Source organism: Microtus oregoni, unplaced genomic scaffold (assembly GCF_018167655.1).
Source record: "Microtus oregoni isolate MIOR12 unplaced genomic scaffold, Mior012 000005F_ref0000423, whole genome shotgun sequence".
Taxonomy (NCBI): Eukaryota; Metazoa; Chordata; class Mammalia; order Rodentia; family Cricetidae; genus Microtus; species Microtus oregoni.
In genome coordinates, this window is record NW_024543064.1 from 63,791,030 (window position 1) to 63,818,474 (window position 27,445).

General features: G+C 41.5%; 1 protein-coding gene across 1 annotated transcript; it reads right to left on the reverse strand.

The window, feature by feature from the left end:
* Positions 1–370: 370 nt before the first annotated feature.
* Positions 371–26,888, reverse strand: Snapc3 (small nuclear RNA activating complex polypeptide 3). Its single transcript, XM_041651540.1, has 10 exons — positions 26,568–26,888; positions 25,814–25,891; positions 16,910–16,994; positions 9,933–10,037; positions 8,967–9,116; positions 6,265–6,347; positions 5,121–5,285; positions 3,242–3,349; positions 996–1,456; positions 371–508 (listed from the first exon to the last, which is right to left on the reverse strand). Exons 1-9 carry the CDS (start codon positions 26,867–26,869, stop codon positions 1,309–1,311), a joined length of 1,224 nt encoding a protein of 407 aa, XP_041507474.1. The 5' UTR covers positions 26,870–26,888; the 3' UTR covers positions 371–508; positions 996–1,308.
* Positions 26,889–27,445: the final 557 nt, after the last annotated feature.

Here is a 27,445-nt window from a genome sequence, read left to right on the forward strand (position 1 = left end):
TCTTAATAAATAAGGATTCCATATAATACTGTTTATCTGTTATCTGTCATCTTTGTCTATTAAAATGGGATAATTGGCATAATATATGTATTAGGGATAACTAACTTCCTGTAATTTACTTTGGGAGAGTATGAACAAGACCCACAAGAATTGCCATATTAATCTAGGAATTGAGTAAATCATTCATTCATTATTAGTGTATGATTGTGAAGTAGAATTCTCAGTGTACTTAACGTTAATATCACTCAATACAGGAAAGTAAGAAATTTGGGCACATTGTAAATTAGCCCTGGAGAGTAAATGACCTGTGTTGCTACAGCACTAAACAAGAATACTTTTAGACATACCACATACAGGCACTTGCCATCTCCGTGTCAGTTGCCATAATTGTATTTGTGCATTTAAGTCCATGAAACATGCTTCACAATCTTTAAACAGATGTGTAGGTCTCTGGTTTACTGATCTGTTCTTAGCCATCTGGAGAAGATTCAGTGAATTTAAGTTAAACCTAGGACAGAGAAAGTTAATAAAGTTAATTAAAGTTAAATGTCTATTTTATGATATTACAAAGTTCATTTTCTACCCCAAAAGTTTCCACAAATATTTTGATAGTTTGTTTAGCAGTTTTCTTTCTTCTGTATCTCGGAATGAGAAATGTCATTACAATTTTACAGCAAGGGGACAAAAAAGGGAGGCGCTAAGCTGGAAAACTTTCCCTACTGATTTTCACATGCTCATAATTATTATGAGGATTAAGTGAGCCATGGTAATGTAAAATCCGCTATTTTCTTTAGCCATGACAGTTTAAACATTTGTGATTTCAAGAAATGGGCTTCACTTTAAATAATACTATGGGCATAATTAAATCTTTTTAGATTCATTGTAGTCTAGTGTCTATCTTAAAAAATATCACAGGAGCCTAAAATGAAATTATAGCTACTCCTAATTTTCTGCTCTTAGTTTCTCTTTACTGCAGATACTTGAAGGGTCTTTACCTTGGAAGCTTCATAGTAGGAGGTGTAGCTCTCATGTCCTTCACAGATTTCTTTAAAGGACTACTAGACTTGATGTATTGTCAGCTGCATTCTACCATTAGCAAACCCATTCGGGTACAGAATGCATAGGAGTCAGACAAGAATCAAAAGCTGGTTTCCAACAATGTTTATATATTCAGAATACAAAAAAAGTATTTCTACATCTCAGTAACATAAACAACATAAGTAAAAAGCCACAAGAAAAAAAACCACTGTATAATAAGTATGAAATATATTAACTAAACTTTAGTATATAAAATATATATATGTGGTACTAATTAAAGGTTCCTGGGTCAACATAAGGATAAGCAAGGAATTCCCCTAGTTTGTTGCCTTCAGAATCATAATGGAGCATTCTGAAACAGACATCACAAAAGAAACATGGATCCTCTGGTGCAAAGGTGTCGTTGTTTGTCACCCATCTGTAGTTTAAAAAAAAAAGTATATGTTATATTATAGCTGGGATTTTTTTATGCTTCAATAGTCTATGACTTATGGCCTATAACAGCAGTTCTCAACAGAGATTACATATCATATATTTACATTATAATTCATAATAGTAGGAAAATTAGTTATGAAGTATCAACGAAAATAAATTTTATGGTTGGGGGTCACCACATCGTGAGAAACTATTAAAGGATCATAGTTTTAGGACGGTTGTGAACCAATGCTCTGTAGCAATGCATAAAAAACATTCTCACTACTGCTTCAACCAGCTATACCAACACAGTAGGGACATCCACCAGGAAATGCGGCAGAACTGTTTAAGATTGCCGCTTATGCAAACTATCAGCAGCACACACATTTACGAGAACTCCTGTCCTCACTTGTTTTCTAATAATCACCTTGGAAAATTAATAGATCTACATTTTACAGACCCCAGAAGACTTAAGTTATGTAATCCGGGCCGGCTTTCAGCTTTCAGAGTGCTGGGATTATAGGTATGTGCCCACATACACAGATATTTATTTTAAAACAAGGCAAACGTACAAATAGTATAGAGCATGACATTTCTACACGAAGTGACCATGTCTTCTAGTTACTCTACAGTGTATCAAATAATTGGAGATGATAGGTTACCTTACTTTGCCATCAAAATAGAGAAACTTGAATTTGCATATGATCCTTGCACAGGGGCCATAATGGTCTATATCATTCTTATTTTAACAAAAATTGTTTAGTTTGGGGATGTAAGGATTTTAATCTAGGTTGAAGATAAAAATATTACAATTTGGTCTATACACAGTATAGGGACAATGTTCACCTGAGATTATTTCATGCTGTGTCACTCATCACATGAAATTTCTGTTTTTAAGTTTCTCTTAAATTTATCATTTTAGTTTAATTTTTTTTCTGATGTTCTGAAAAATTTAAACTAACCCTTGGATTTTCATTTTGGTAACTGATTTCTATTTTCCTAGTGATCCTTTAGAAAAAATACTTTGATAGGGAATCCAAAGCAAATGAAGATACTAAATTTTCAACTATTTCCCTAAATAGGCCAAAATTTTTGGCTCTGATTAACAGTACGAATCATCTCATAGTTGACTTATATCTATAATCCCAGTACTCAAGAGACTAAGGCAGGAATATAAGAAATTCAAGGTCAAGTCCTTAATTTACACCATTGGTTTGAGGATAGTCAGCTCAGGCTGTGTGAGGCCTTGTCTTTACAACAAAACCAGAAACTAATCCCCACAGTGTAAACATGCTGGCCGCACTCAAGACTAGAGAGAGCTCTTCACGCTGTGTCACATTCCACCTTTTCTTTTCTATTCTGTGAGGAGGTGAGGTCTTGTTAAATGCCCAGGCTGGCATTAAACTCAATCTCCCTGCCTCAGCCTCCTGAGGTTTGTCCCACATCAATTGTTCAGAACATAAAACCTGAGTTGAATCGTAAACGACAGTCAAGAAGCAAAGAAAGCATGGCTCCTTGATGTTTGCTCTGAACTTCATGTATGCGTTCCCTCATTTTCAAACGATATGGGGTGTAGCCTAGTGGTGTACACACGCTGATTAACAGGTAGCAGGCTCTGGGTTTCATCTTCCGAACAAAACAAACAAAAATCTCATTTTCACCAAACTGCATCAACACTGGAATACTGACTCTAGTAGATTAAAACTTTGAAACCCAAACTGAAAGCAGATATCTGAAGTACTAAAAGTGAAACCCAGTACTTTTTAAAGGAAAGAAAGCTGTCACTCACCTAGCTGTATACATCTTGCAAACAAAACATTTTCTGGTCCACAGCCAATGCTTCTTGGTAAGAAGGGGATAAAGTGTTCTATCCAAGCAGTCATCGTGATGCGCAAGCCTTTCACGAGGAAAGTAAATTATGTGAAACACAAATGCTATACCTGCTCCCCAACATTAGGAACATGGTTTGACCTTCTATATTTTGTAAACTGATTTCTTGGATTAAACAGCTTGTAACCTAATCTCATTACTGGGGATGTAACTTAGTTCTAGGTCTTGTCCAGCTTACTATAGGGCAAGACTATAGCCACCTGTACTGAACACTTTGCCCAACATGCTTTCCAGAAATCGATTTCTCAATTCCCTTTATGATAACATGCTGTGACAGTCTGCATGTAATATTTTTTTATGTATTTCATAATAATCTAACACCACACTGTTATTTGCGGAACACAATATAAGCAAGGCTGCCCAGTGATACCTTGCTTAGATTAACTGGCTCTTACTACATGACTTTCTCATTATAAAAAATAAAAGATTTGGATCCTTGAATGACATGAATTATAATTTTAATGTTAAATGTCAGAACTACAAAATTTAAGTGCCACTAACCAGCAGCATGGTGCTGGGTAAGTCATAAACCCTAAAGATTTATTAGTTGTAAAATTTACAAACTAGGTTTAATCTCAGCTCTGCTGGGTTCCTGACATGGATGGTTGTGGTCGTCTTGTGAGTGCTGGAAGAGCAGCCTGTGCTCTTGACCACTGAGCAATCTTTTCAATCCCAAGGAGCAGGAGTTTAATGCTTAGCTTATACAGCAAGTGTGAGGCCAGCCTGGGCTAAGTGGAACAAAACAAAATGTATTTGTACATAAATAAAAGATCTTTCAAAGGTTAGCAAAGAGTTATACTGTAACTATTTAATAGGTTTTAAAGGTCATATAAATATGAAATTATGAGATCTTACTTTTACATCCTTCCTCCCCAGGGAACTAGTTTTCTGGGTTTTTTTTTTGTGTCTGAGGTAGGTGTATATGGTACTTGTGTGCATGTAGGTACCTGAAAAGGACATGAGATACTCTGCACCACCACTCTCTGCCTTACTGCTGTGAGACAGGGCCCCTCGGTAGAGCTAGGCTGGCAGGCAGGCAGGCAGCCCCAGTGATCTTCTGTCATTGCCCGCCACAGCACTAGAGTTACAGGTGTAAAAGGCCATTCCTGGCTTTTCATATTTGAACTGGTCTTATCAATCAAGCCATTTCTTCAGCACCTCAATTCTAAACTATTCATTTTTTTGGAATTTACTCACCTTCCCACTATAGAATCACTATTTCAATTAAATTTAGATACTTAAAAAATATGGAATTTTAATCCTCCAATAAATACTTTTTAAAATAGGTTTTCTAATACATACTTTTGATTTATAGACAGTTTCTTTTTATTAAATAGCTCTGGCTGACCTGGAATTCACAGAAATCTGTTTGCCTCTGCCTCCCAAGTACTGGGGTAATAGGCCACATCTACTATAGATTTTCAGAAAAATTAACAGGGTGTGCAAGCTTCCCACTGCATGGAAAGCAGATGCTTACTGCTCCCAGGCTAAGCCACAGGGACAACTCTTTAATTCGCTGAATTTCTCTTAAAGCTACTTAAACTTTTGTAAGGAGACAGAACGTAGTTAATGAGCCATCTCAGTGGGTAAACATGCTTGCTTCTGAGCTTGATGACTTCAGTCCAATCCCCAGGGCCCCACGCACGTGGTAGAAGGACAGCAGACTTCCTGCTAGTTGTCTTGACCTTCACACTCTTCTGAATAGCATGTGTCCTCCTCCCCACCCCCAATTAATGGCACTTTTTAAGATAAAATATTCTCCAAGTGATGCCACATACCTTATGTCTGTAATAACAACAACATGTTCGCAGTCTCCCTGGTGACAGTATAAGTAAGGAAAGCCAAGTTTAATATTCAAGTCATTAAATGTGAAGTCTTCCATTCTAGCGGTTTGAAATTTTCCATATCCTCGATCATGGGATTCTGACCATTCTATAATAGTTCTGTTTTGGGGAAAAGATAAGGATAAAGCATTATTACTAAAACTTGAACAGGAAAGAAAAGAATATACCTGCAATGTTTCATACAATCTGGCCTCCTTATTAAATGGATCGTTGCCATCTAGAAGGGAAGATAATGGTGGCTTGTGAATTCTTGGATTAAAAGAACAGTGAATTTGGACCAGTAGGTAACAGCATTGGTCACCAAACCTGGGTTCAGTCCCCGGGATCCCCATTGGAAGGAGAAGATTAACTCCTATCAGTTTTCCTCTGCTTAAACTTGTGCCATGGCACAAGCATACACCTAAGCTCCAAGAGTGAGAAATGTTTAAGGGGAGTAGGGGTGTAGAGAGGGTTAGATACTGAACTTTATATCCGTCTGAGTAACAGCTCTTTTTTATTCTTGGGTTTTTGTTGCTTTGAGACAGAGTCTGGCTCTCCTGGAACTCACTATGTAGACCAGGATGGCTTTAAAATTAGAGTCACTTCTGCCCTTTTCATCTCAGTAAGGACCAGTTTTTTAGGATGCTGTTTTTAGGATATGTACCACTTGTAGAACAAACAAAAAATGTGTAACAATGCCACATTTTGTCCTCACTTTATTTTTGGCAACAGGGTTTTTGGTTGTTTTTACATATTTAGCATATACTGAGATTAGAATGTTACTATTTCTTAGTTTCAAGTTCTAATTAAGGTGCTAGCTGGTGGTGGCAGCAGTGCACGAATTTAACCCTACTTAGCATTTGGGAAGCAGAGGCAGATGGATCTCTTGAGTTCGAGGCCAGCCTGGTCTAACAGAGCGAGTTCCAGGACAGCCAGAGTTACATACAGAAACACTGTATAGTTAGGTGTGTTGGTTCGCATTTTTAAGGTCAGCACTTAGGGAAGCAGAGGCAAGAGGATCATTAGGTCCAGGCCATCCAGGACTTTCTCAAAAGAAAACAAAACACAAAGACTTTGAGAAGATTTTTGGAAGTAGTACCTGCTTAAGTCTCTACATTCTGGGTACCTTTTGTCATTGTAAAAGGTTCCTTCAAAATAAAAAAAGGCTGATTTGTATAGGTCCTGCAAGAAAACAGATGGTATTTAATGAAATCCAGTTGTAACAATTTAAGTATTCAAAATCTGTACACCATAAAATCACATGGATGCCCAGAAACTCATGTTTGGGGCCCCTCTCTGCTGCCATAAGCTGTCACTCCTCAATAAAACCCCACACAAGAGAGAGGCTCTTTTCAATTTTACCCTTTTGCTGTTTTAATCATAGTGAGACTCAAGAAAGGTAACTAAATTGATTCTAGTCAGCCTCACTGCTCACTTCCTAGGTGCAGCTGACACTCAATTATTTCTGTATCAGAACTAGAAACTCGACAGTCACAGCTTTGGTGGTAATAATGACAAAGATCTCTTAGTTGTTTTTCAGTTCTTTTATATATAAAACTTTCCTATTTTCAATAACTCTTAGAGCATGGATGTCTATTTCTGGGCATATAACCTCTACACAATCAGGTTATTATTTAGTGGACAAAAGCAGAAAGAATGTAGCAGCATGGCTGTAGATATCATTAAACAAGGCAGTATTTAGAGGGATAGTTAGTGGTTCTGAGCAATTGCTGTTCCAGAGAACCTGGGTTTCATCCCCAGCACCCACATATCAGCTCACAACCCACATGGGAGCATACAAGCATCCCTAACTCCAGGTTCTAGATCCAGTGCCTTCTGGCTCACTCAGGCATTGCATACATGTGGTACAGACATGTAGGCAAAACACCCATACAAATTTTAAAAAAATGTAATAAGACAAACTGTTTAGTTCCTGCTTAGAAAACTGAAGGGTTTGGCACCAAGGTGCAAATTCTACAAACTGACTAGTCCTGCTGACTAGGAATGACCGGCATAGCTGATTCAAACAGCTCTGACCAATGCGACAGATTGCTACAGAAGGTGAGTTTAGATTTTTCACATCAATTCTTTTTGCCCTCTTGTTTTCAAAGAAAAAAATATCTATGTAGCCCCAACTGTTCTGGAATTTGCTATGTAGACCAGGCTGGCCTTGAACTCACAGAGATCCACCTGCCTCTGCCTCCCGAGTGTACCACCATGCCCAACTCACATTAAATTAATTTAAACTTATACCTTCCTTTTCTGCTAGGGTTAAGAAAGCCTGCAAAAGACCAGTGCTTTCTTCCTTGAGAAAAAAATAAAACAAAACATATCCTTAAAATTCCATTTGTTTCTCTTTATCATGGCAGATATCTCCCCAAGCACTGACAGGAAAATTTAGAAGAGTTTATATATGTTAAAACCATCTTAGCCGGGCGGTGGTGGCGCACGCCTTTAATCCCAGCACTCGGGAGGCAGAGGCAGGCAGATCTCTCTCTGTGAGTTCGAGACCAGCCTGGTCTACAAGAGCTAGTTCCAGGACAGGCTCCAAAGCCACAGAGAAACCCTGTCTCGAAAAAAAAAAACCAAAAAAAAAAAAAAAAAACCATCTTCAACATAACCACAGACGTTCAGTGTAATAATCTCTGCCTGAGCTATGATGCTGATCTCCATGTCAGTCACTAGAGGATGGTGGTTTATAGGGCAAACATGGAAACTGCACCAGGATATACTATGCACTGTAACAGACAAAGAAAGCCTGGAATCGAGTTTGGAAACGTGACTGTGAACCCCCAGATGCACGGTAAAATGCTTCTGCCACACCGTGATACTCAAAACAGGAAATGGAACACACAGAAGACAGACACACAAATTCAGTATGTGAAGTCACATGGGGCTCAAAAATCAAAGAAATAAAATGTACATGGCTGGTGGAAAAAGACTGACTTTTGATCCTTCTCCAAGTTCTAGCTTCATCCTGCTTGTTTCAGATGTCATTTTATGTGCCTGCAGAGATGCTCTCTCCTCAGCAGGCAAGTCAACCCTGGCTTCTCTGCCAAGGCGGCACCAGTAACAGAATCTCTGTCTTGAGAATTCAGCCATATTAGGTCATTCTGTTTGTTTAGGTAAGCCCTCCCTCACTTCTGAAAATGTTTTTGGCAGCCCACCTGATACTTCGCTCCTCTCCAAGACGTACTCGGGGCATTTCTGTCTCATGAAGAGTGCCCTTATCAGGAAAGGCCGGCCAGCAAAGATCAACTTTCCACATCTCTTTGTCTGATATTTGCCTGTGTACTTATTGCTCCTACAAGCAGTGAAGGAGTGCAAATGACAGGCTCTTAGCGAACTCCAGACTCTTCCTTGAGGTACTTAAGGTGGGCTGAAAACCTTACAGCATTTTAAACAGGAAAGAATGAAAACAAAATCAAAGCAACAATAAGGCCAGGGCTGTAACTCAGTGGAGAATGCTTCGTTAGCACCAAATAAAAACAAATGAATAAGGAAGCCACGGTGAAGTCCGACTGTAAGGAAAAGGAAAAGAGAACAAGGGGCCAGACAGCTAGCTGGTCAGTATTAGCTCAGAAGTAAGAACATCCCAGACCAGCTGTAAATGGTGAGCACTGAGGAACACAAATACCGCCTCTTAAAAGGCTGGAGGGATGGCAAAAGAAGACATGGCAGAACCTCAGTCAGTCACAAGTACCATGAGTACAATCAACACTCATGACCCTGCTGCAGCAATTACTGTTTCTTTTGCTTACTGTTTTCTTCTTTTAAGGGGGAAGGGAAAGGTCACCTTACTTTGCTGATGTGCTCCGGGGCTTGGTCTGGAGTGCTACTGAATTCTCCACCAATCTGGAGGTCACTGACACAGCAAATTGAATCCCGCAGTTCAGTTAGCTTCTGACTGCCCAGTACCAACACTGTCTGGTATGGCTTGTGTTCTTTGTGCTGAAGTCAAACAGTAATTAAGTGTCCATTATAAAATCCAGATAACCACAAATCCCACCAAGACCTCATCTAAATCAAGTTACAACTTCCCCCCACTTGAAACAGGGTTTCTCTGTGTAGCCCTGGGTGTCCTTGAACTCAGAGAGTGACCTGCCTCTCCCTGAGTACTGGGATTAAAGGTATGTGCACATCAGGTGTGATTTTCCTTATTTAACCTACCCCGTTAGGCTGGACAAGGTTCGGTAGTCAGCACTTGCCTAGTATGCACAAGCTTCTGAGTTTGATTTATAGTACTGAAAACAAATCACATTCATAAGTTGGCATTCTGTATTTTCTTAGTTTCTGTATTTGTATATTTCATATCCATTAATTAGAAGACCAACGTACCAAAGTTGGCTTAGTGGTAAAGTATATATCTACCATGCACAAGGTGCTGGGTATAATTTTTGGTTTGTTTTTTTTAAGACAGGGTCTCTCTGTAGCTCTGGAGCCTGTCCTGGAGGCTGGCCTCGAACTCACAGGGATCCAACTGCCTCTGCCTCCCGAGTGCTGGGATTAAAGGCGTGTACCACCACTACCCAGGGAAATATTTCTTATTAAAACAAATACACCCTGTCAGTCCTAAAAAGTAAGATGTCAGACTGTGTATGCTAACATTTATTTTGAAACCTGAGTTAGAACTCAAATAATTAAATACCTTGTTAAAAGTTCCTTTTAGGGACTAGTGGTATCCCCATGGTAAAGTGCTTGCCTAGTATGCTTGCGGGCCTAGGTTCTACCCCTAATACTCAAACAAAACCAGGTTTCACTACTGACCTTATTAAATATAACAGGGTATAAGATGTTCACAGATAAGATGAGCTCCCCTTCTTCGATCATGTCTTCTGGATTTTTAGGTTTTTTCCCAAGTGCATGAGATTCCTGAAGAAAGAAAACAAGACCTTGATTGAAATCAGTCATTGTAACTCAGCTAAGAGACAATGCAATGCAGAACCCCTAGCGAGGGCTCCAGTCAGCCTTGGGTTTGATGGCCAATTCCAAGTGAGGAATGGTTTGTCTCTTTATGCTCAGCTTCACCTACTGTAATAACAGAATACTTTTTACAGACTGTTTTTTGGGAATGGGCACATAAAACATGTAAGAAGACATTTGGTGTTATATGCTTAACAACCAATGATAAACAGGAATGTTAGCCAATTGCTGTTCTGAAAGGCATTTCTCATCACTACTCCTTGTTTACAGCCTTTAATATACTTATAAAACCAGTTTTAAGAGAAAGCTTGAGGTTCAGCAATCTACTCAGGATTGCAAATATATATTATCTTTAATATACCATATTGTTTTATATGTGCTTAATAGTTATAAGGGGCCACTAAAGTACAACAGTTTTGTTTTAAAAATTAGTGAGGCCGGGCGATGGTGGCGCACGCCTTTAATCCCAGCACTTGGGAGGCAGAGGCAGGCGGATCTCTGTGAGTTCGGGACCAACCTGGTCTACAGAGCTAGTTCCAGGACAGGCTCCAAAGCCACAGAGAAACCCTGTCTTGAAAAACCAAAAAATAAATAAATAAATAAATAAAATAAAATAATCTTAAAAAAAAAATTAGTGAGAACAGCTGGGCGCTGGTGGCGCACGCCTTTAATCCCAGCACTCGGGAGGCAAAGACAGGTGGATCTCTGTAAGTTTGAGGCCAACCTGGTCTACAAGAGCTAGTTCCAGGACGGGCTCCAAAGCTACAGAGAAACCCTGTCTTGAAAAACCAAAAGAAAAAAAAACTAGTGTGAATCAGGGCTGAGGAGATGGCTTGGTCATTAAGATCAGTGAGTGCTCTGCCGAGGTCCCAGGTTTAGGCTCCAGCATCCCCACTGGTAGACAACACCTGTAACGGCAGTTCCAGGGGATCTGATGCCCTCTTTTGCCCTCTGTATGTGGTGTTACATTTGTACATGCAGGTATGCAAACATACACATAAACTAATAAATATTTGTGTTTTTAAGAAGTGGGAGTGATGTCATGCAGAGTAGAAAGTCCTCTCTACAGAAGGAGCCACTAGGCTGAGAAGATAAAATGGAATAAATTACTTTGGAAGTCTGGAAAGTGATTTCCATATGCAGGAGTGTTTGGAGAAGGGAGAAGCTGATTGTATTCTGCAAATAAGCAGTATATGCAAACCAATACTTCTCACTATTCCCTCCACCCCCTGCAGATGTGAGATAGCAGCTCCTAAACAACAGGAGGGCAGCGCCAGGGCAGACAAGCAGAGACCCTGTCCTTAAAATGTAGGGTTGTGTTTGGTGCGCTGGCCTTGACTGGCCTGTAGGCAGTACCCGGCAGAGCCACCTATTGGGATACTTACGTAACCATTCTTATAGGTTTTTTTTTTTTAAATTTTAATTTTTGAAGCCAGACATTTAGGTCACTGATAAACACAGAGGTAACTGAATAGAATTATCAATGACTATGCACATAGCAAAACAGTCTGGAAAGAACATAACAATAATGTATAGTTTTCAACCAAAACTCAGACATGGAACAGGAAAATATGGCTCATTTACAGGAAAGTAGGAATTTTATATTAACTGACCTCAAGGAAACTCAATCAATGAAATTACTAGTTAAAGAGTTAATTAGGAAGCCACGCCTTTAAACCCAACGCTCAAGAGGCAGAGGCAGGCAGATTCTGTACATTCTCTCTGACATCTCTCTGCCCAGCATGTTCTACAAAGTGACTTCCAGGACAGCCAGAGCTACACAGCATCTTGAAAAAAATTAAAGGTAATTAATGAGGTCTGGCAGATGGCTCAGCAGGTAAAGAGTCTGTTGCCAAGCCTGGCAACCTGAGTTCGTGATCTTAGCAACCCTTCCAGGGAAGAAGAGAACTGAGTCCTCTAAGTTGTCCTCTGACCACATAATGCTGTGGCAAGTGTATAGACATGGTGTGTGTACCTCCTGCCCAACAGTCTCACGCATCTCTCTGAATACAATGAAAAAAATGTTTTAATACGGCAATTAATTATTCCTACACACAAATTCTAGACTCACATATAAATAAAAGTCTATTGGTTAAAAGCAAATAAATAAGATGCTAAGCCAGCTGCCATAAATATGGTCAGTGAACCAACAGAAACCAAACTACAGGAAATCAGGTTCCTCAACTGTTTCAACAGCAGATTTCTCATCAGAAAAGACAAGAATCAAGTCAGATGACAAACTTCAAACCATGAAAGAAAACAGTCACCCAGAATTCTGTATCTACCAAAACTATTAGTGATGAAGGGAAGACGCAGACGCTGAGGTACACAGCAGCAGACCTTCAGACTGCAGTGAAAAGGCGGTGGCTTGGAGCCACACACGGTAACCACCGACAAGGTATTTTCATTAAAGGCAGAAAAGGAGGAAGGTGGGCATCAAACAGATATACAACAAAAATCAGTATCTAAAGTAAGGAAATAATGAAAGAACAGGGGAACAAAGGACAACCAAAGACCTGAATAACAGAAGCTCTTTCTTTCCCCGCTTAGAGACAGGGTTTCTCTATATAACAGCCTTGGCTGTTCTGGAACTCTGTGAGGCTGACCTCGAACTCACAGAGATCCACCTGCTTCTGCCTCCCAAGTGCTGGGATTAAAGGTGTGTGCCACCACTGCCCGGCTAGAAGCCCTTTTTTCGCCAGTAACCAGTGTAGCTGTAAATGGATGCTCCTATTGAAAGGGCAGGCTGACAGACTGGATTGCAAAAACTTTATTCAGCTGTATGTTGTTTACAGGAGACTCATTTTAGATACTATGATAGAAACATGTTGAAAGTAAAAGGGTAGAAGATAGTCTATGCAATCATAAAAAAAGAAAACTGTTGGAAGCATCAGGCTGTGGTGGCACATACCTTTAATCCCAGCACTCGAGAGGCAGAGACAGGTGGATCTCTGTGAGTTTGAGACCAGCCTGGTCTACAAGAGCTAGTTCCAGGACAGGCTCCAAAACCACAGAGAAACCCTGCCTCGAAAAACCAAAAAACTGTTGGAAGTTGTTTTACTGTCTCTGTTAATCTTAAACAAGGTTTAAGAGAGATTATGAGAAGGTATTATATGTTGATAAAAGGTGCTATATAGTACCGAGACACATAATTACAAAGAGCAAAAGGATCCTAAAATAAATGCGAAAAAAGCTGATAGAGTTTTAAAAAAAGAACCAAATGAAGCCGGGCGGTGGTAGCGCACGCCTTTAATCCCAGCACTCGGGAGGCAGAGGCAGGAGGATCTCTGTGAGTTCGAGACCAGCCTGGTCTACAAGAGCTAGTTCCAGGACAGGAACCAAAAGCTACAAAGAAACCCTGTCTCGAAAAACCAAAAAAGAAAAAAAAAAAAAGAACCAAATGATTCTGGACTTCGATATTTTTCTTACAATAATGAACTCAGACAAGAATTCATTAGGCAGGGGAAGAACGAACTGAACACGAAAAACAAAGACAAAAATTGCAGGACTCTTCAGCCAGCAGTAGCCTTCTCAGGTGCACATGAACCATTCTAGACTTAAAGAAACTAAAACCATACAAAGTAGTTCTGACCACAATTCAATAACCCTAGAAATCAATAATAAGGAAAACTGAAAATTCCAAATGCTTGACAATCTCAGAAATTCAATAGTACAGCCATGCACAGTGGTTTATGCCCGTTACCCCATCACTGTGGGGACAGGGATGACTGGGACAGGAAGGTTTTAAAGTCTGAAGCCAGCCTGGGCTATACAGGGAGACCCTTCTCAAAAACAAACCAATGGGCTGAAGAGGCAATTCAGAGGTTAAGAGTATGTACTGCTCTTGCAGAGGACCTGAGTTTGGGTTGCAGCATCCATGTAGGGCAGCTCAGAACTGCCCATGAATCTAGCTTCAGGGGATCCAAAGCCCTCTTCTGGCATCCATGGGCACTGCAGGCATGTTCATAAATTCCCACTCGGGCATACAAATATACACAATATTAAAATAAAACAAAACAAAACCCATTTATAAGCCAACCATAGGAAAAGGTACACAAGGGAAGACAGTGAAGGGCAGCATACTGGATACTCTTAAGAGAAGCTTGTACATGGAGGACAACCTTAAACATTTATCTTTTTTATCATATGTGACCAAATCAAGATGGTATTCTAGTGAGATATCCTATCCCTAGCACTGGGGATCTGAGCCTTGGCCTGACATTGCAGGCTAGCACTCAGCCTAGACCCAATCCACCCATCTCTATTCACTTCCTGACTGCTCACAAAAGGGACCACTTAGTGTTTCCTGCTTCCTAGAAAGAAATTAGAAAAGGAGTGGAAAGAGGGAGTAAAGAAGGAGGAGAGGGAGAGAGGGCATGTTTACACCACCAAATTAGCCACATAAACTCATCTTGTCACCCTTTTCTGAAGTTTGTTTCTAAAGTGCCTACATCATGTTTCATATTAGCCAGTGCTAGAGAAACCTTGACTAGCTTCTGTGTAACACTTATAATTTTATATTATTTTGAGTGCCAGTGGAGTAGCACACACCTTTGATCCCAGGACCAAAGGCAGAGGTGGGCAGATCTCTCAGTTCAAGACCAGCCCGCTCTACATAGTAAGTTCTAGGCTAGCCAGAGCTACACAGTTGAGACCCTGAGGTCTCAACAAAACAAAAGCAAACACAGACAAACAATTTAAAAATTATGCTTTTAGGGGGCAAGGGTGCTCTGTACCATACCCCTACCTGGCTGCAGTCTGTGGGCTGGTTTGTACTACTATGTATGAAAGAATGAAGCTGGCCTTTTTTACATCACATATTAAAACTAATTCAAAATGGAGCTGGAGAGATGGTTCAGCAGTTAAGAGCATTTCTTTTTTAAGAGAACCTGGGTTTGGTTTCCAGTATCCACATAGCGTTCACAACCATCTTTAACTATGGTTCCAAGGGATTTAGCACCCTCTCTGGCCTCCATGGGCACCAGACACACGGGTGCAGTACAGACCTACATGCAGGCATAATCCCCAAACATAAAATAGCTTTCTTTTTAATGTTAAAAAAATCAAAATGAATCAAAGTTTTAAAACCTGAGAACATCAGAAGAGTGAAAAAGATAATCTAGAGAATGAGAGAAGATATTTTTTAAATCATAAATAGGCTAAAGCCTAGCATTCAAAATACCCACTAACAAGATAATATACTCTAATTGGTAAAGAATTAGAATAGCCTAGGCTGGCCTTGAACTCATGATCCTCCTGTCTCCACCTCCTTCAGCAAATCCTACCGAAGAGCCTTTAATCCCAGCACTCAGAAGGCAGAGACAGACTCTGTGAGTTCAAAGTCAGCCTGCTCTACAGAGTGAGTTCAAGTACAGACTCCAAAGCTACAGAGAAATCCAGTCTCAAAAAACCAAAAAACAAACAAAAAAACAAGAGAAATTAGAATTTAGAATAGATGTTTTTCAAAGAAAATATACAAATGATCAGTAATTATATTAAAAAAATGCTTACCATCATTAGCCATTAGGAAAGGACAAATCAAAAATAAAATTATAAAATAAGATTGGTGTCTATCAAGGTGGTTATTCTAAGCAATGTATGAATTGAAAAGGATCTGAAGAAAGTAAGCTTCATGAATTACTAGTAGGTATGCACCTTTTTATGGGAGACAATAGAACTAATGCAGAATTATCACATGTCTATAAAATTTTAAGCAATCACTATAGTGCCTAGCAATTCCACCCCAGCTGTATCACGAAAAGAACTGAAAACAGAACTCAAACACTTACTTATACTTCAGTATTATTCACAATAACCGAAAGGTGGGAACAAGCTAAAAGCTAACAGCGCACTAACAGAATGTGGTGCATCCATGTAACAAAAGATTTCATTTGGCCAGAGAAAAAAATGAAGTTCTAACATATGCGACAACATGGAGGAAACTTTAAACTTTATGCTAAACAAACCACACAGAAAAGAAAAATATCATGTAATTCCATGTATGTGAATATATACATAGAATAGCAATTTCATACAGACCAGGGTTACCAATGAAAGGAGACTAAGTCATTTCTTACTGGGTACAGAAAATGTCTGGTCCTGGAAGTGATGATCAGCATCTTTGTGAATGCCCCCCTCCCCCACCCCACCCCACCCCAGATTTTCAAGACAGGGTTTCTCTTGCGGTTCTGGGACTTGCTCTGTAGACCAGGATGGCCTCGAACTTACAAAGATCCACCTGCCTCTGCCTCCCAAATGCTGGGATTAAAAGTGTAAACCACCACATCTGGCTAGTCTTTGTTACTTTTTGATTGTTTGTTTTTTGAGACAGGGTCTTACTGTGTGGTCTTGGTTAGCCTAGAACTTGCTACAGACACTAGGCTTGACCTCAAACTCAGTCACTTTCACTTTGTCTTAGAGTTTCACACAGGAAGCAATAGATTAAGTTTATAGCTTTAAAAGCTGAGTGTGCTGTAAGTGCCTTCAATACCGGCACTTAGGAGATAGAGGCAGGTTAATCTTTGAGAGTTCAAGGTTAGCCTCATCTACAGGAATCTGCTCCCATTCCAAAACAATATGGTTAAAGTAAAATTAGGAGCAGAACAAAAGGTTCCAGGAACAGAGTGGTAAACAGGCATAAATTTGGCCGGATCCTGGCACTAAGAACAAACTAAAGCAGAAGTCAATCAGAGAGGTGGAGTCAGAGTGTGGTCCTTTCGGCTCCATGGGGACACTCTCCAATTAGCTCTTGGTGACTAACAGTCAGTGACATTCTCAGCTTACTGTCTTAGAGCAGAGAAGGGTGGAAAGGTGAGACTTACCATTTCATAAGCAAATGTTTCTTGTCTACAGGCGCGATCTATTGTGATGTTCTCTTCTCGATAGTCCAAGAGCCCCTTCCTAACACTGACATGGACACATGAAAACAAAAAACAGTCAACACGCTTTCCTGAATATTTAAAATATCTTTTAAAAAAAGATTTTTATTTTATTTGTGTGTTTGCATGCATGTGTGTCTGTGCACATGTGTACCTGGTGCCCACAGAGGACAGAAGAGGACATCAGATTCCTTGGAACTGGAATTACAGATTTGTGAGCTCCTATGTAGGTACCAGGAATGGAACTCGGGTTTTCTGGAGGAGCAAGTGTTTCTAACCACTGAGCAATCTCTAGGCCTTTCTTTTTATTGTTTTAGCAGGGATAAGAATTAAACCCAGGGCTGGAGAGATGGCTCAGTGGTTAAGAGCATTGCCTGCTCTTCCAAAGGTCCTGAGTTCAATTCCCGGCAACCACATGGTGCTCACAACCATCTGTAATGAGGTCTGGTGTTGTCTTCTGACCTGCAGATATACACACAGACAGACTATTGTATATATAATAAATAAATAAATATTTAAAAAAAAAAGAATTAAACCCAAAGTTTCACATATACAATGCAAGCACTGTACTACTGAGTCACACTAACCAGCTCCAATCTTAATATTTTAGACTACTTTTAGACTTGAATTACAAAAATAGCACAAGACTATCTCCCTTATGTCTCTCCCCACAGCTTCCTCCTTCCAGTATCTTCTGGGATCACAAAATCACAAACAGAAATTAAGCTCAGCACAATGATTATTAGCTGCAGATGGTTTCCAGATTGCACGCAACCTTTAATTTAGGGCTGGCTTTTTCCTCCCCGTTCCAGACTCCTATCTAGGATCCTACATGATGTTTTTTCTTTCACCCTTTAAGCCTGTTCCTTTCTCAGTCTCTCATCTTCATGATTCTGACACTGCGGAAGAGTGCCAGTGAGTCAGTTTATACAATGCCCTTTAATTTAGGTGACTACAGTTTCCTTGAACTGGAGTAAACAGCATCTTGTCAAGAACATTGCAAGACTCTGATGGTGCTATTCTTGGGGCAGCCCAGTCCAAGAGTCCGGTACTAACATATAGTGTTACTAATGATGCTCGCGTCAATTCTGCCTGCTCAGTGCCCCACAGAACAGTCCTTATTTCCTGTGCAACAGGTAGAGATTTGGAGAGAGGTTTTTTGAGACCACACAATGCTGCTTCTTTATGCACTCATCTCACCGCCCCCAACATTATTTACTGTGGCACATACCTGATGATTTTCCCCCACTAGAATTCTATTGCAAACTAACATGGCTTTTCTTCACTCATTATTTTTTTCTTTTTCTTTTTTCTTTTCTTTTTTGATTTTTCGAGACAGGGTTTCTCCGTTGCTTTTGGTTCCTGTCCTGGAACTAGCTCTTGTAGACCAGGCTGGCCTCGAACTCACAGAGATCCACCTGCCTCTGCCTCGCGAGTGCTGGGATTAAAGGCGTGTGCCACCACCGCCCGGCTATTTTTTTCTTTTTAAGGTTTTTCAAGACAGGGTTTCTCTGTAGCTTTGGATCTTGTCCTAGAACTAGCTCTAGTAGACCAGGCTGGCCTTGCACTCACAGAGATCTGCCTGCTTCTGTCTCCCAAATGCTGGGATTAAAGGCGAGCACCACCACCGCCCAGCTTCTTTGCTCACTTCTGCTAGTACAAACTCTACTCACACTCATTTTATTCCACGGGTTAAAAATCTAATATTATTTTGTTGCTCAAATTGTCCTAGCTTTGGTTATGAGGCGCCCCAAACACTCAACAGGCTCTGATCTTTTATTATTTTTGGTAGGGGAGGGAGATGTGTTCCTTAGTTTCTGAAAACATGGACATTCAAAACCCATGCTCTACTTTTCCTATGCAAACCCTGGCATTAACTCTTCAGGAGTCCGAGTTCCTTTACTGGAGAGGAAATTTTTGTTTATTTTTAAACAAGGTTTCATGTAGCCCAGTCTGTTCTTGAACTCACTATCCAGCAAGGGATGACCCTGAGCTCTGATTCTCTTGCCTCCATCTTCCAGTCACTGGATTACAGATTACACCATCATGCCCAACTTGGGAGACAAATTAAGAAGCCAGTATCTAGATACTGTGTTTTGATTACTAGAGTTAGTGCTTCTACACCTTTTAGCTGAGACAGGCAAAATAATGTACGTCTGTTAACCCATGTATGGACAAGTAGCTATATTTCCTGTGCCTTCGTTATGTATTAAAAAAACCTAAGTTTACATATATACTTTTATGTGCATTTGGTACACACACACACACGTGTGTGTATATATATGTGTGTGTGTAAATGGAGGTCAAAGGTTGACATTGGATGTCTTTATCATGTTCCTTTATTTTATTTTAATTAATTTACTTATTTATTGTAACAGGATCTTACTATATAGCCCTGCTAGCCTGGAACTTGTACACCATGATGGCCTTGAACTTGGAGATCTATCTGCCTCTACTATCTCAGTGCTAGAATTAAAGGCATACATTACCATATCTGGGTTCCCCTTATTATTTTTTAATTATCATTATTTTATGTATATGGATGTTTTGCCTACATGTCAGTCTGAGTGTCTGGTGCTCTTGGAAGCCAAAAGAGAGCATCAAATTTCCTGGAAATGGAATTACAGATGTTTGTGAGCTACCATGTGGGTGCTGAACCCAGGTCTTCTAGAAAAACAGCCAGTATTCGTAACCCTTAAGTCACTTCTGTTGTCCTGTTCTCAGGCTCCCCATGCCTCTGCTTGACTGCAGCAGGATTAGATATGTACCACTACCTCTTCTACAGTAGGGGCTAGTGATGGGGGAGTGTCATATATCAATCTGTTGATTTCATTGGTTAAGTAATAAAGAAACTCCTTGGCTGGCCCTCATAGGTTAAAACATAGGTAGGCGGAGTAAACAGAACAGAATTCTGGGAGAAAGAAACTGAGTCAAGGAGTCACCATGATTCTCCCATTCCAGGCAGACACAGGTTAAGATCATTCCTGGTAAGCCCGCTCGTGGGCTACACAGATTATAAATGGGCTAGTCCAGGTGCGAGAGTTAGCCGAGAAGAGGCTAGATAGAAATGGGCCAAGCAGTGTTTAAAAGAATACAGTGTCCGTGTAATTATTTCGGGGCATAAGCCTAAGCTAGCCATGTGGGCAGCCGGGTGCTGGGGACGCAGCCCCGCAGCTCCTTATTACTACAGGCTAGGAATATGATTCAGTAGTCATGCAAGCACTATCCTGACTGAGCCAGCTCTCAAGTCTTCTACTTGGACACTCCAAACCCCCAAACCACAAGACTCATCATTGTGAGAAGGATGGCTCTGAGGACTGGCACCTATTATGGGTTCAAGTCCAGTAATCACATCCAGAAATCAATCAGGTTCCAAGCTGCTCCACTACAGTCTGTGTTAAGTACCAACAGGTGAGTAGTTCTTCCTTCAGCCGTACATCACCACCAGCATGCAGGCTCTGAGCCAGTTCTCTGTGTCCTCCTTAATGCTGTTATACATTTGCTAGTTTTTGTATCCTATTTTGGGCTTTTGTACTCATACGCAGGCATACATTTTCAAGTGTGTGTGTGTGTGTGCGCGCGCATGCATGTAAGCCAAAGGACAGTCGTTGGTGTTGTTCTTCAGTAGCTATTTACTCTTTAAGTTTTATTTACTTATTTATTTTGGTTTTTCAAGATAGGGTTTCTCTATGTAACAGCCCTGGTACTGGTTGTCCTGGAACTCCTTCAGTAGACCAGGCTGACCTCAAACTCAGAGATCCGCCTGACTCTGCCTCTTGAGTGCTGGGATTAAAGACTGTGCCACCACTGCCCGGCTTAATTTACTTTTTTTTGGTGGGGTCTCACTAGACCAGGGTAACCTTCCATTCACAGTCTGTCTGCTAGCCTCCTAAGTGTAGGGTTACAGATGTGAGCTACCACATCCTGTCTGCAAAATATTTGTAGTATCTTAAATACATATATATAGGAGAGTATTTAACACACGGTGGGAAATCCACATGGTAGAATAAATAATGAAGCTATAATGAAGATTGAAATCAGTAACTTCCAATACATAGTAATGAATGAAGACAGCAAAGCCACACAGCATATGGTAACCCTGGAAGAAAGGTTAGCTGGGTCCAGCCCATTGGTTCTTACCTACAGACAGACATGTTTCTACCTGTTCTGTAAGAACAAACCTTCACGTTTTGAATATTTTTCGTTTGCCAGCTGGCACTCATTAACTCTGTAAATAAAGGACAGTGGAGAAACCCTGTATGTATGTAGCCCATGAGAGACGTGCCAGCTCAGCAGTCCTGAAGTGTACACAGCCTCCACCATGCCAATGCTCAGCTCCCGCAGGGCACTGCAGTCCACAGCACCGAGGCCCGGAGGTCTTCCTTGCCGCCTCCCTGAAGAGCTTTCCCTGGCACACTCAGGGTAGCGCTCCACCACAGTAAATCACTGCCCCCCAGGAAACACAGGCAGGCCCTCTCTCAAGGGTCCTACTCTTGGGGAAGAAAGGCCCTCCTCCGACATCTCTCAGCCCGAAGTATAGGACATTCCTAACATCCGCTCTGCCATATACTCATATTTCCGTTATTGTTTCTCTCAAGGTGCCATTTCTCCAATCTTTCTTAACATTTTTTTGCTTGTTTTGTATTTTAAACTGAAGGGTTTTCTGTATAGTCCAGCTGGTTTCGAAGTTGGAGTAATCTTCCTGCCTCCTGCGCCTAAGTGCTGATATTACAGGCATATACTACTACGCCCAGCTTTGAAGCTAACAGTTCTTTAGATTAAGCTTTCTCCATTAAAGTGGCTGTTCTGCTTCTCCTCCTAATTGAACTCAGATTGCTAAAGGAGATAAATGTAAACCAACACTGTATAGAGAGGTTGGCTGTCTGCAAGGGGCCAGTGGTAGGAAGTGAGGGAATGGGAAAGCTTAGCGAGACCTAAAATGTGTGGCATTCTTTTTTTTTAAAATATTTATTATGTATACAATATTCTGTCTGTGTGTATGTCTGCAAGCCAGAAGAGGGCACCAGACCTCATTACAGATGGTTGTGAGTAGCTGGGCGATGGTGGCGCACGCCTTTAATCCCAGCACTCGGGAGGCAGAGGCAGGCGGATCTCTGTGAGACCAGCCTGGTCTACAAGAGCTAGTTCCAGGACAGGCTCCAAAGCCACAGAGAAACCCTGTCTTGAAAAACCAAAAAAAAAAAAAAAACAAAAAACAGATGGTTGTGAGCCACCATGTGGGTGCTGGGAATTGAACTCAGGACCTTTGGAAGAGCAGGCAATACTCTTAACCATTGAGCGACCTCTCCAGCCCCAATGTGTGGCATTCTTGACTCTGTATAGTTGTGGTTACATTTCTCCTTGCCGTTGTTATGCCCTAGGGTAGTCAGGGCAAATCAGTGTTTCAGTTTTGTTTTGACTTTGGAACAGGAGGCCAAAGCCAGTGCCTTATGTATACTCTGCAAGTGTTTGCTACCAAGTGCATCTTATTCTGGGATCTTTTGAGACAGGGTCTAATTTATAGTCTAAGCTTGCCTGGGACTTGGACTTCAGCATTTCAACCAGGACTAGAAGAGGTTGTAACTGTGGTCCACATACCCACATCACCTTTCTTAAAAATTTAAATGTAAACTATTGGCTCAAATCTCTTCCCCTCATTTTCCCATGCAGTATTTTTGTCCTATACATGGCTCTTTGTAGTAAATACTTTTCTCCAAAGTCACAGGCTGTCTTTTCGTATTTACAGTGCTTCTGCCATAAAAGCATTCTATCAGTTTCTTCTCACTGTCTGTGATGAGTCCCAGGTTTATTGCACTTATATCTATCTTAAATTGACCTATCAACAGTCACTTCCTACAGTAAGTTCTCTTTGGAATCTCATTTCCTCCTAAATGTGTTTCTGTGATATTTGGGATCGGTTTAGAAGAGTCCCAATTTAATGGTGCTTTTCTGCCATTCTAGCAGTCTAGTTTGATTTTTGTTTTTACATTTATTTGTTTAGTGTGTGTGCAAGCAAGTGTGCTCTTGCTATGGTAGATGTACGGAGGTCACAGGAGGATTTATGAGGAGTAGGTTCTCTTTTTTTTTCTTTTTTTTTTTAAATTTATTTATTATATATACAATGTTCTGTCTGGATGTATGCCTGCCCGCCAGAAGCGGGCACCAGATCTCACAGATGGTTGTGAGCCACCATGTGGTTGCTGGGAATTGAACTCAGGACCTCTGGAACAACAGCCAGTGCATTTAACCTCTGAGCCATCTCTCCAGCCCAGAGTAGGTTCTCTTACTTCCACAATATGGATTCCAGGAACTGAACTAAACTTGTCAGGTTTGATGGGAAATGCCACTAATGGTGGCTCAAAATCTACTTTTAAAATATCGTTTCTGGTTTGGGTCTTAGGATGACAGTTACAGACCTTCCAATTTTGTGGTTCTCTTTTTATTGTAGAACTTCTACAGTTTCTTTTAATCCTTTAAATGGCACAAGATGGCTGGAGCAGTAAAGAGTGCTTTCTTGGCCACACCAGCGAGGGGGATGGGTAGATACAGCAGTTAAAATTGTTCTGTGTGAAATGCAATAAAGGTGTTAAAGGCTTTGGGAAATAGATTTTACCATTAGCATATGTAGTATTAACAATTCCCTCTCTGAGTTCATGAAGTAAAACCCTTTGTTTTGCTGGGTGGTGGTGGTGCACACCTTTAATCCCAGCACTTTAGAGGCAGAGACAGGTGGATCTCTGTGAGTTTGAGCCCAGCCTGGTCTACAAGAGCTAGTACCGGGATAGGCACCAAAGCTACAGAGAAACCTTTGTTTTGAAAAACCAAAAATAAATACATAAATAAATAAAAATAAAACCCTTTAAGTTGTTAAAAAGTTGAATACTGGGAGGTGGAGAAATGGCTCAGCAGTTAAAAGCACTGGCTGCTCTTCCAGAGGACCCAGATTCAATTCCCAGCACCCACATAGCAGCTCACAACTGTCTGTACCTCTAGTTCCAGGGGATTTGGCACCCTCACACAGGCAAGACACTGCATAAGAATGAATACATCTTTTTTTTATCTTTTTTTTTTTTTTTTTTTTTTTTTGGTTTTTCGAGACAGGGTTTCTCTGTGGCTTTGGAGCCTGTTCTGGAACTAGCTCTTGTAGACCAGGCTGGTCTCGAACTCACAGAGATCCTCCTGCCTCTGCCTCCCTAGTGCTGGGATTAAAGGCGTGCGCCACCATCGCCCGGTTATGAATACATCTTTTAAAAAAGGAAAAAAAAAAACCCTTACATATTAAAGTCAAGTTATTTAGCTTGTTATGATAAGGAGGATGGCACAGAGCAAGAATCCATTTCTGACATGTGTCCTCTTTCCCTTTCCAATACCTAAGTGTGCCAAGAAGCTTCTTCATCAGAAAGGGATACAGGCCGGGTGGTGTGGCACACACCTTTAGTCCTAAGACTTGAAAGGCAGAGGCAGGAGGATCTCTGTGAGTTCAATGCCGGCCTAGTCTACAGAACAAGTTCTAGGACAGGCTCTAAAGCTACACAGAGAAACCCTGCCTCAAAAAAACTAAAGAAAAAAAGAAGGAGGCAGAGGAGGAAGAAAGGGAAATAGAATGGCATAAAATTATAATTAAGGAATTTTAGATTTCTGTTCTTAAAATAGCCTGGAACAAGGCTGACCTTGACTTTCTGGCAATCCTCATTCCTCTGTCTCTCAAATATTGGGACTACAAATGTGAGCTGCCACTCTTGCTAGATTTTTGTTTTTATTTTTATGTTATTGACAGAAGAAAGTTTTAGGAAAAGATAAGCATAGAGATAGATTTAGGCTGTTTTGAAAAGTCAAACATTTTACAAGATTATTAAGATTAATTAGTGAGCCTGTCGGTGGCGTCCACACCTTTGACCTGTTACAGAGAAACCATCTTGAAAACCAAAACCAACCAAACAAATGAACAACTGGTGCTTGTTTCTTTCTTTCTTTCTTTTTTTTGAGACATCATATATCCATGGATGGCCTGGAACTCACTATCTAGACCAGGCTGGCCTCAAACTCACAGGGATTTGCCTGCCTCCCTCTGCCTCCCTGGGATTAAAGGTGTATGTCATCTTTCCTACAACTGGCTCTTTACCATGGGTATTTCAAGAAACACTACCTGAGTTATTTAGCTTGCATTCCGAAATCTAAATAGATTAAGTCTATATTAAATATAAGTACAAATTTGAATATGTATTGTATATCAGAGGTTTTGTGTTTATAAGGTTTTATTTTAGATGTAAAAATATCACTCTTGCCAGGCAGTCAGTGGTGGCGCATGCCTTTAATCCCAGCACTCAGGAGGCAGAGAGACAGGAGGATCTCCAAGTTTGAGGCCAGCCTGGGCTACAGAGTGAGTTCCAGGACAGGTTCCAAAGCTACACAGAGACACGCTGTCTTGAAAAACCACGAAAAGAAAATCACCCTGATTATGCAAAATGGTACTTTTGGAGCTACAAACTGAGGTACCAGTGGGAAAACTGTGCTCCAGACTCAAAAGGTTAAAGCAAGGGAGTCCAAATGTTTAAAAAACAACAAAAATCAGTTGTTGAACTCACTATGTAACCGAGGCTAGCCTCTAATTTGCATTAATTTTCCTGACTCAGCTTCCTAAGTGATGGAATTGCAGTCATGAGCCAGGACACCAAACTCAGTGGTTGAATTTAAGTGGTGGGAATGTGGAGAATACTACACTTTCCAAAGAAAGACATTCCAGAAATGTTCAGATAAATAGCAGAAAGCCTAACAGGGTAGTTTAGTGATAGGTCGTGCTTCGCCCCAGCATTAAAACAAATAGCGTATGACAAAACAAAATCATACCATAAAGTCACCAGATCAGTGTTCTCGGGGATGACTTCCGGGTCTTCATCTTCTTTGAGGCATCTCAGTTTATCAAGGCTTAGAAAGAGGGAGGGGTCAGGAGAAGGAGAAAGGAAAAGCAACATTTTATGATCAGCCGTGCATTTTTCAACAGCGGGTCGGAGCTTGTCCTAAATACATCACTAAATAATTAAGAAGTCTTATGAAATCCAGCAGGCGGCTCAAAGGAGGCCAGAATTCAAGACAATGGTTTCTGTGCCAATGTTATACTGAAAGGATGGATTTGAGGGCAGTTAGTACTGTCAAATGGAGAACCATTACAAAGAAGTTTTATATTTCTACCCTCAGGTAGTTTTTGGAGAAATTTAAGTAATAACATATTAACGAGTACCACTAGAGACTACGGTTAATTCGGGCTTCAGCGCTGCTCTAATTAAGTCTTCCCCAGCCTCACGTACTTCCATTGTCCAAATGTCAATGATATATACCGCTGGTAGTCCAACAAGCGTTTTCAAGATAAAAGAATAGCAAAGTCTTTTATGCAATTGTCGTGTCCCGTTACTGAATCTATCCTCATAAACTGTACTTTTGGACCCCAGCACCTCTTCTCCTTCCGGAAAGGGTTTGGGGGTGGGGGTAGGGGGAGAGAATGAAGGTTAAACCACTGTCCCTCGCCCGGAAGAGTCCCCGGGGAGAGCAGGGACCAGGCTGCACCCTGCCGTACCCACGCTGAGCGCCGAGGCCGCGCACTCACCCGCACACGACCCTTAGCTCTGCCGCCGCCTCCAGACTGCAGCCCAGATCCCGGGCTACCGCAGTATCCTCCAAGCTGTTGTCCGACGCCCCTCGGTCCTCAGGCTGCCCGGCTGCCTCCGGCTCGCTCAGCGACAAATCCCGGGCCCCGAGCCGGCCGCGCCACAGCTCCCCAAAAGCGCCCACGTGGAACGCCCGAGTGTGCAGCTCCGGAAGCTCGTACTCTGGGAAGCTGCCGTGGCTCGCACTAGGGACTGGGTGCTGCGAACAACCCGCACCGCCGCCCTGCGGGTTCTCCGCCATGTCAACCGCGATCCCTTCCGGCAAATCTGACGCGTGAGTGTCGCGGGGCGTGACGGGATTTGTAGTTGCGCGCGGCTCCCGGGCGGCGGACAGTTGCGCAAGTCAGGCCTCAGAAACTACATTTCCCGGCAGGGCGCGGCCACCGCCTGGGCGCGGCTCGGTCGCTGGGGGCAGGGCTGGGTGTATTGTTCTCTGGGTTTGTCCAAGGGCGGCGGCTTTCGGTGTGTGCCTGGCGAAGCTGAGGGATTGCTGAGACCAACAGTTACCTAAAGACTGTCACTTTCCTCAGCCCTAGGTTGTGGGGGCACTTTTGTCCACTGGTGTTGGGAGTTATGCTGCTACCCCCCTGTCCTAGAGCGAGAGAGTCCTGGAGGGCAAGGACCAGGGGCACTGAGACCGGTTCGATCAGAACCTTTCGAAAGGCCCCGTGTGCATTTGTATGTGTGCCTTGCTGTATACATACAGAATAACGCGCTCATGGAACGCGGCTCTGCATCGCACACAGTTCATTTTTAGCTATGGTGTTATTTTAAAAAACTTGCCACTTTTCCAGGGAGAGAGAGGGTCGTATGTGAC

Coding starts and splice junctions, on each gene's coding strand:
- Snapc3 (XM_041651540.1), bottom strand. CDS start 26,869: ATGGCGGAGAACCCGCAGGGCGGCGGTGCGGGTTGTTCGCAGCACCCA. Junction 25,892..26,567: donor GAGCTAAGGGTCGTGTGCGG/GTGAGTGCGCGG, acceptor CCTCTTTCTAAG/CCTTGATAAACTGAGATGCC. Junction 10,038..16,909: donor AAACATTTGCTTATGAAATG/GTAAGTCTCACC, acceptor TTCTTTCTTCAG/GAATCTCATGCACTTGGGAA.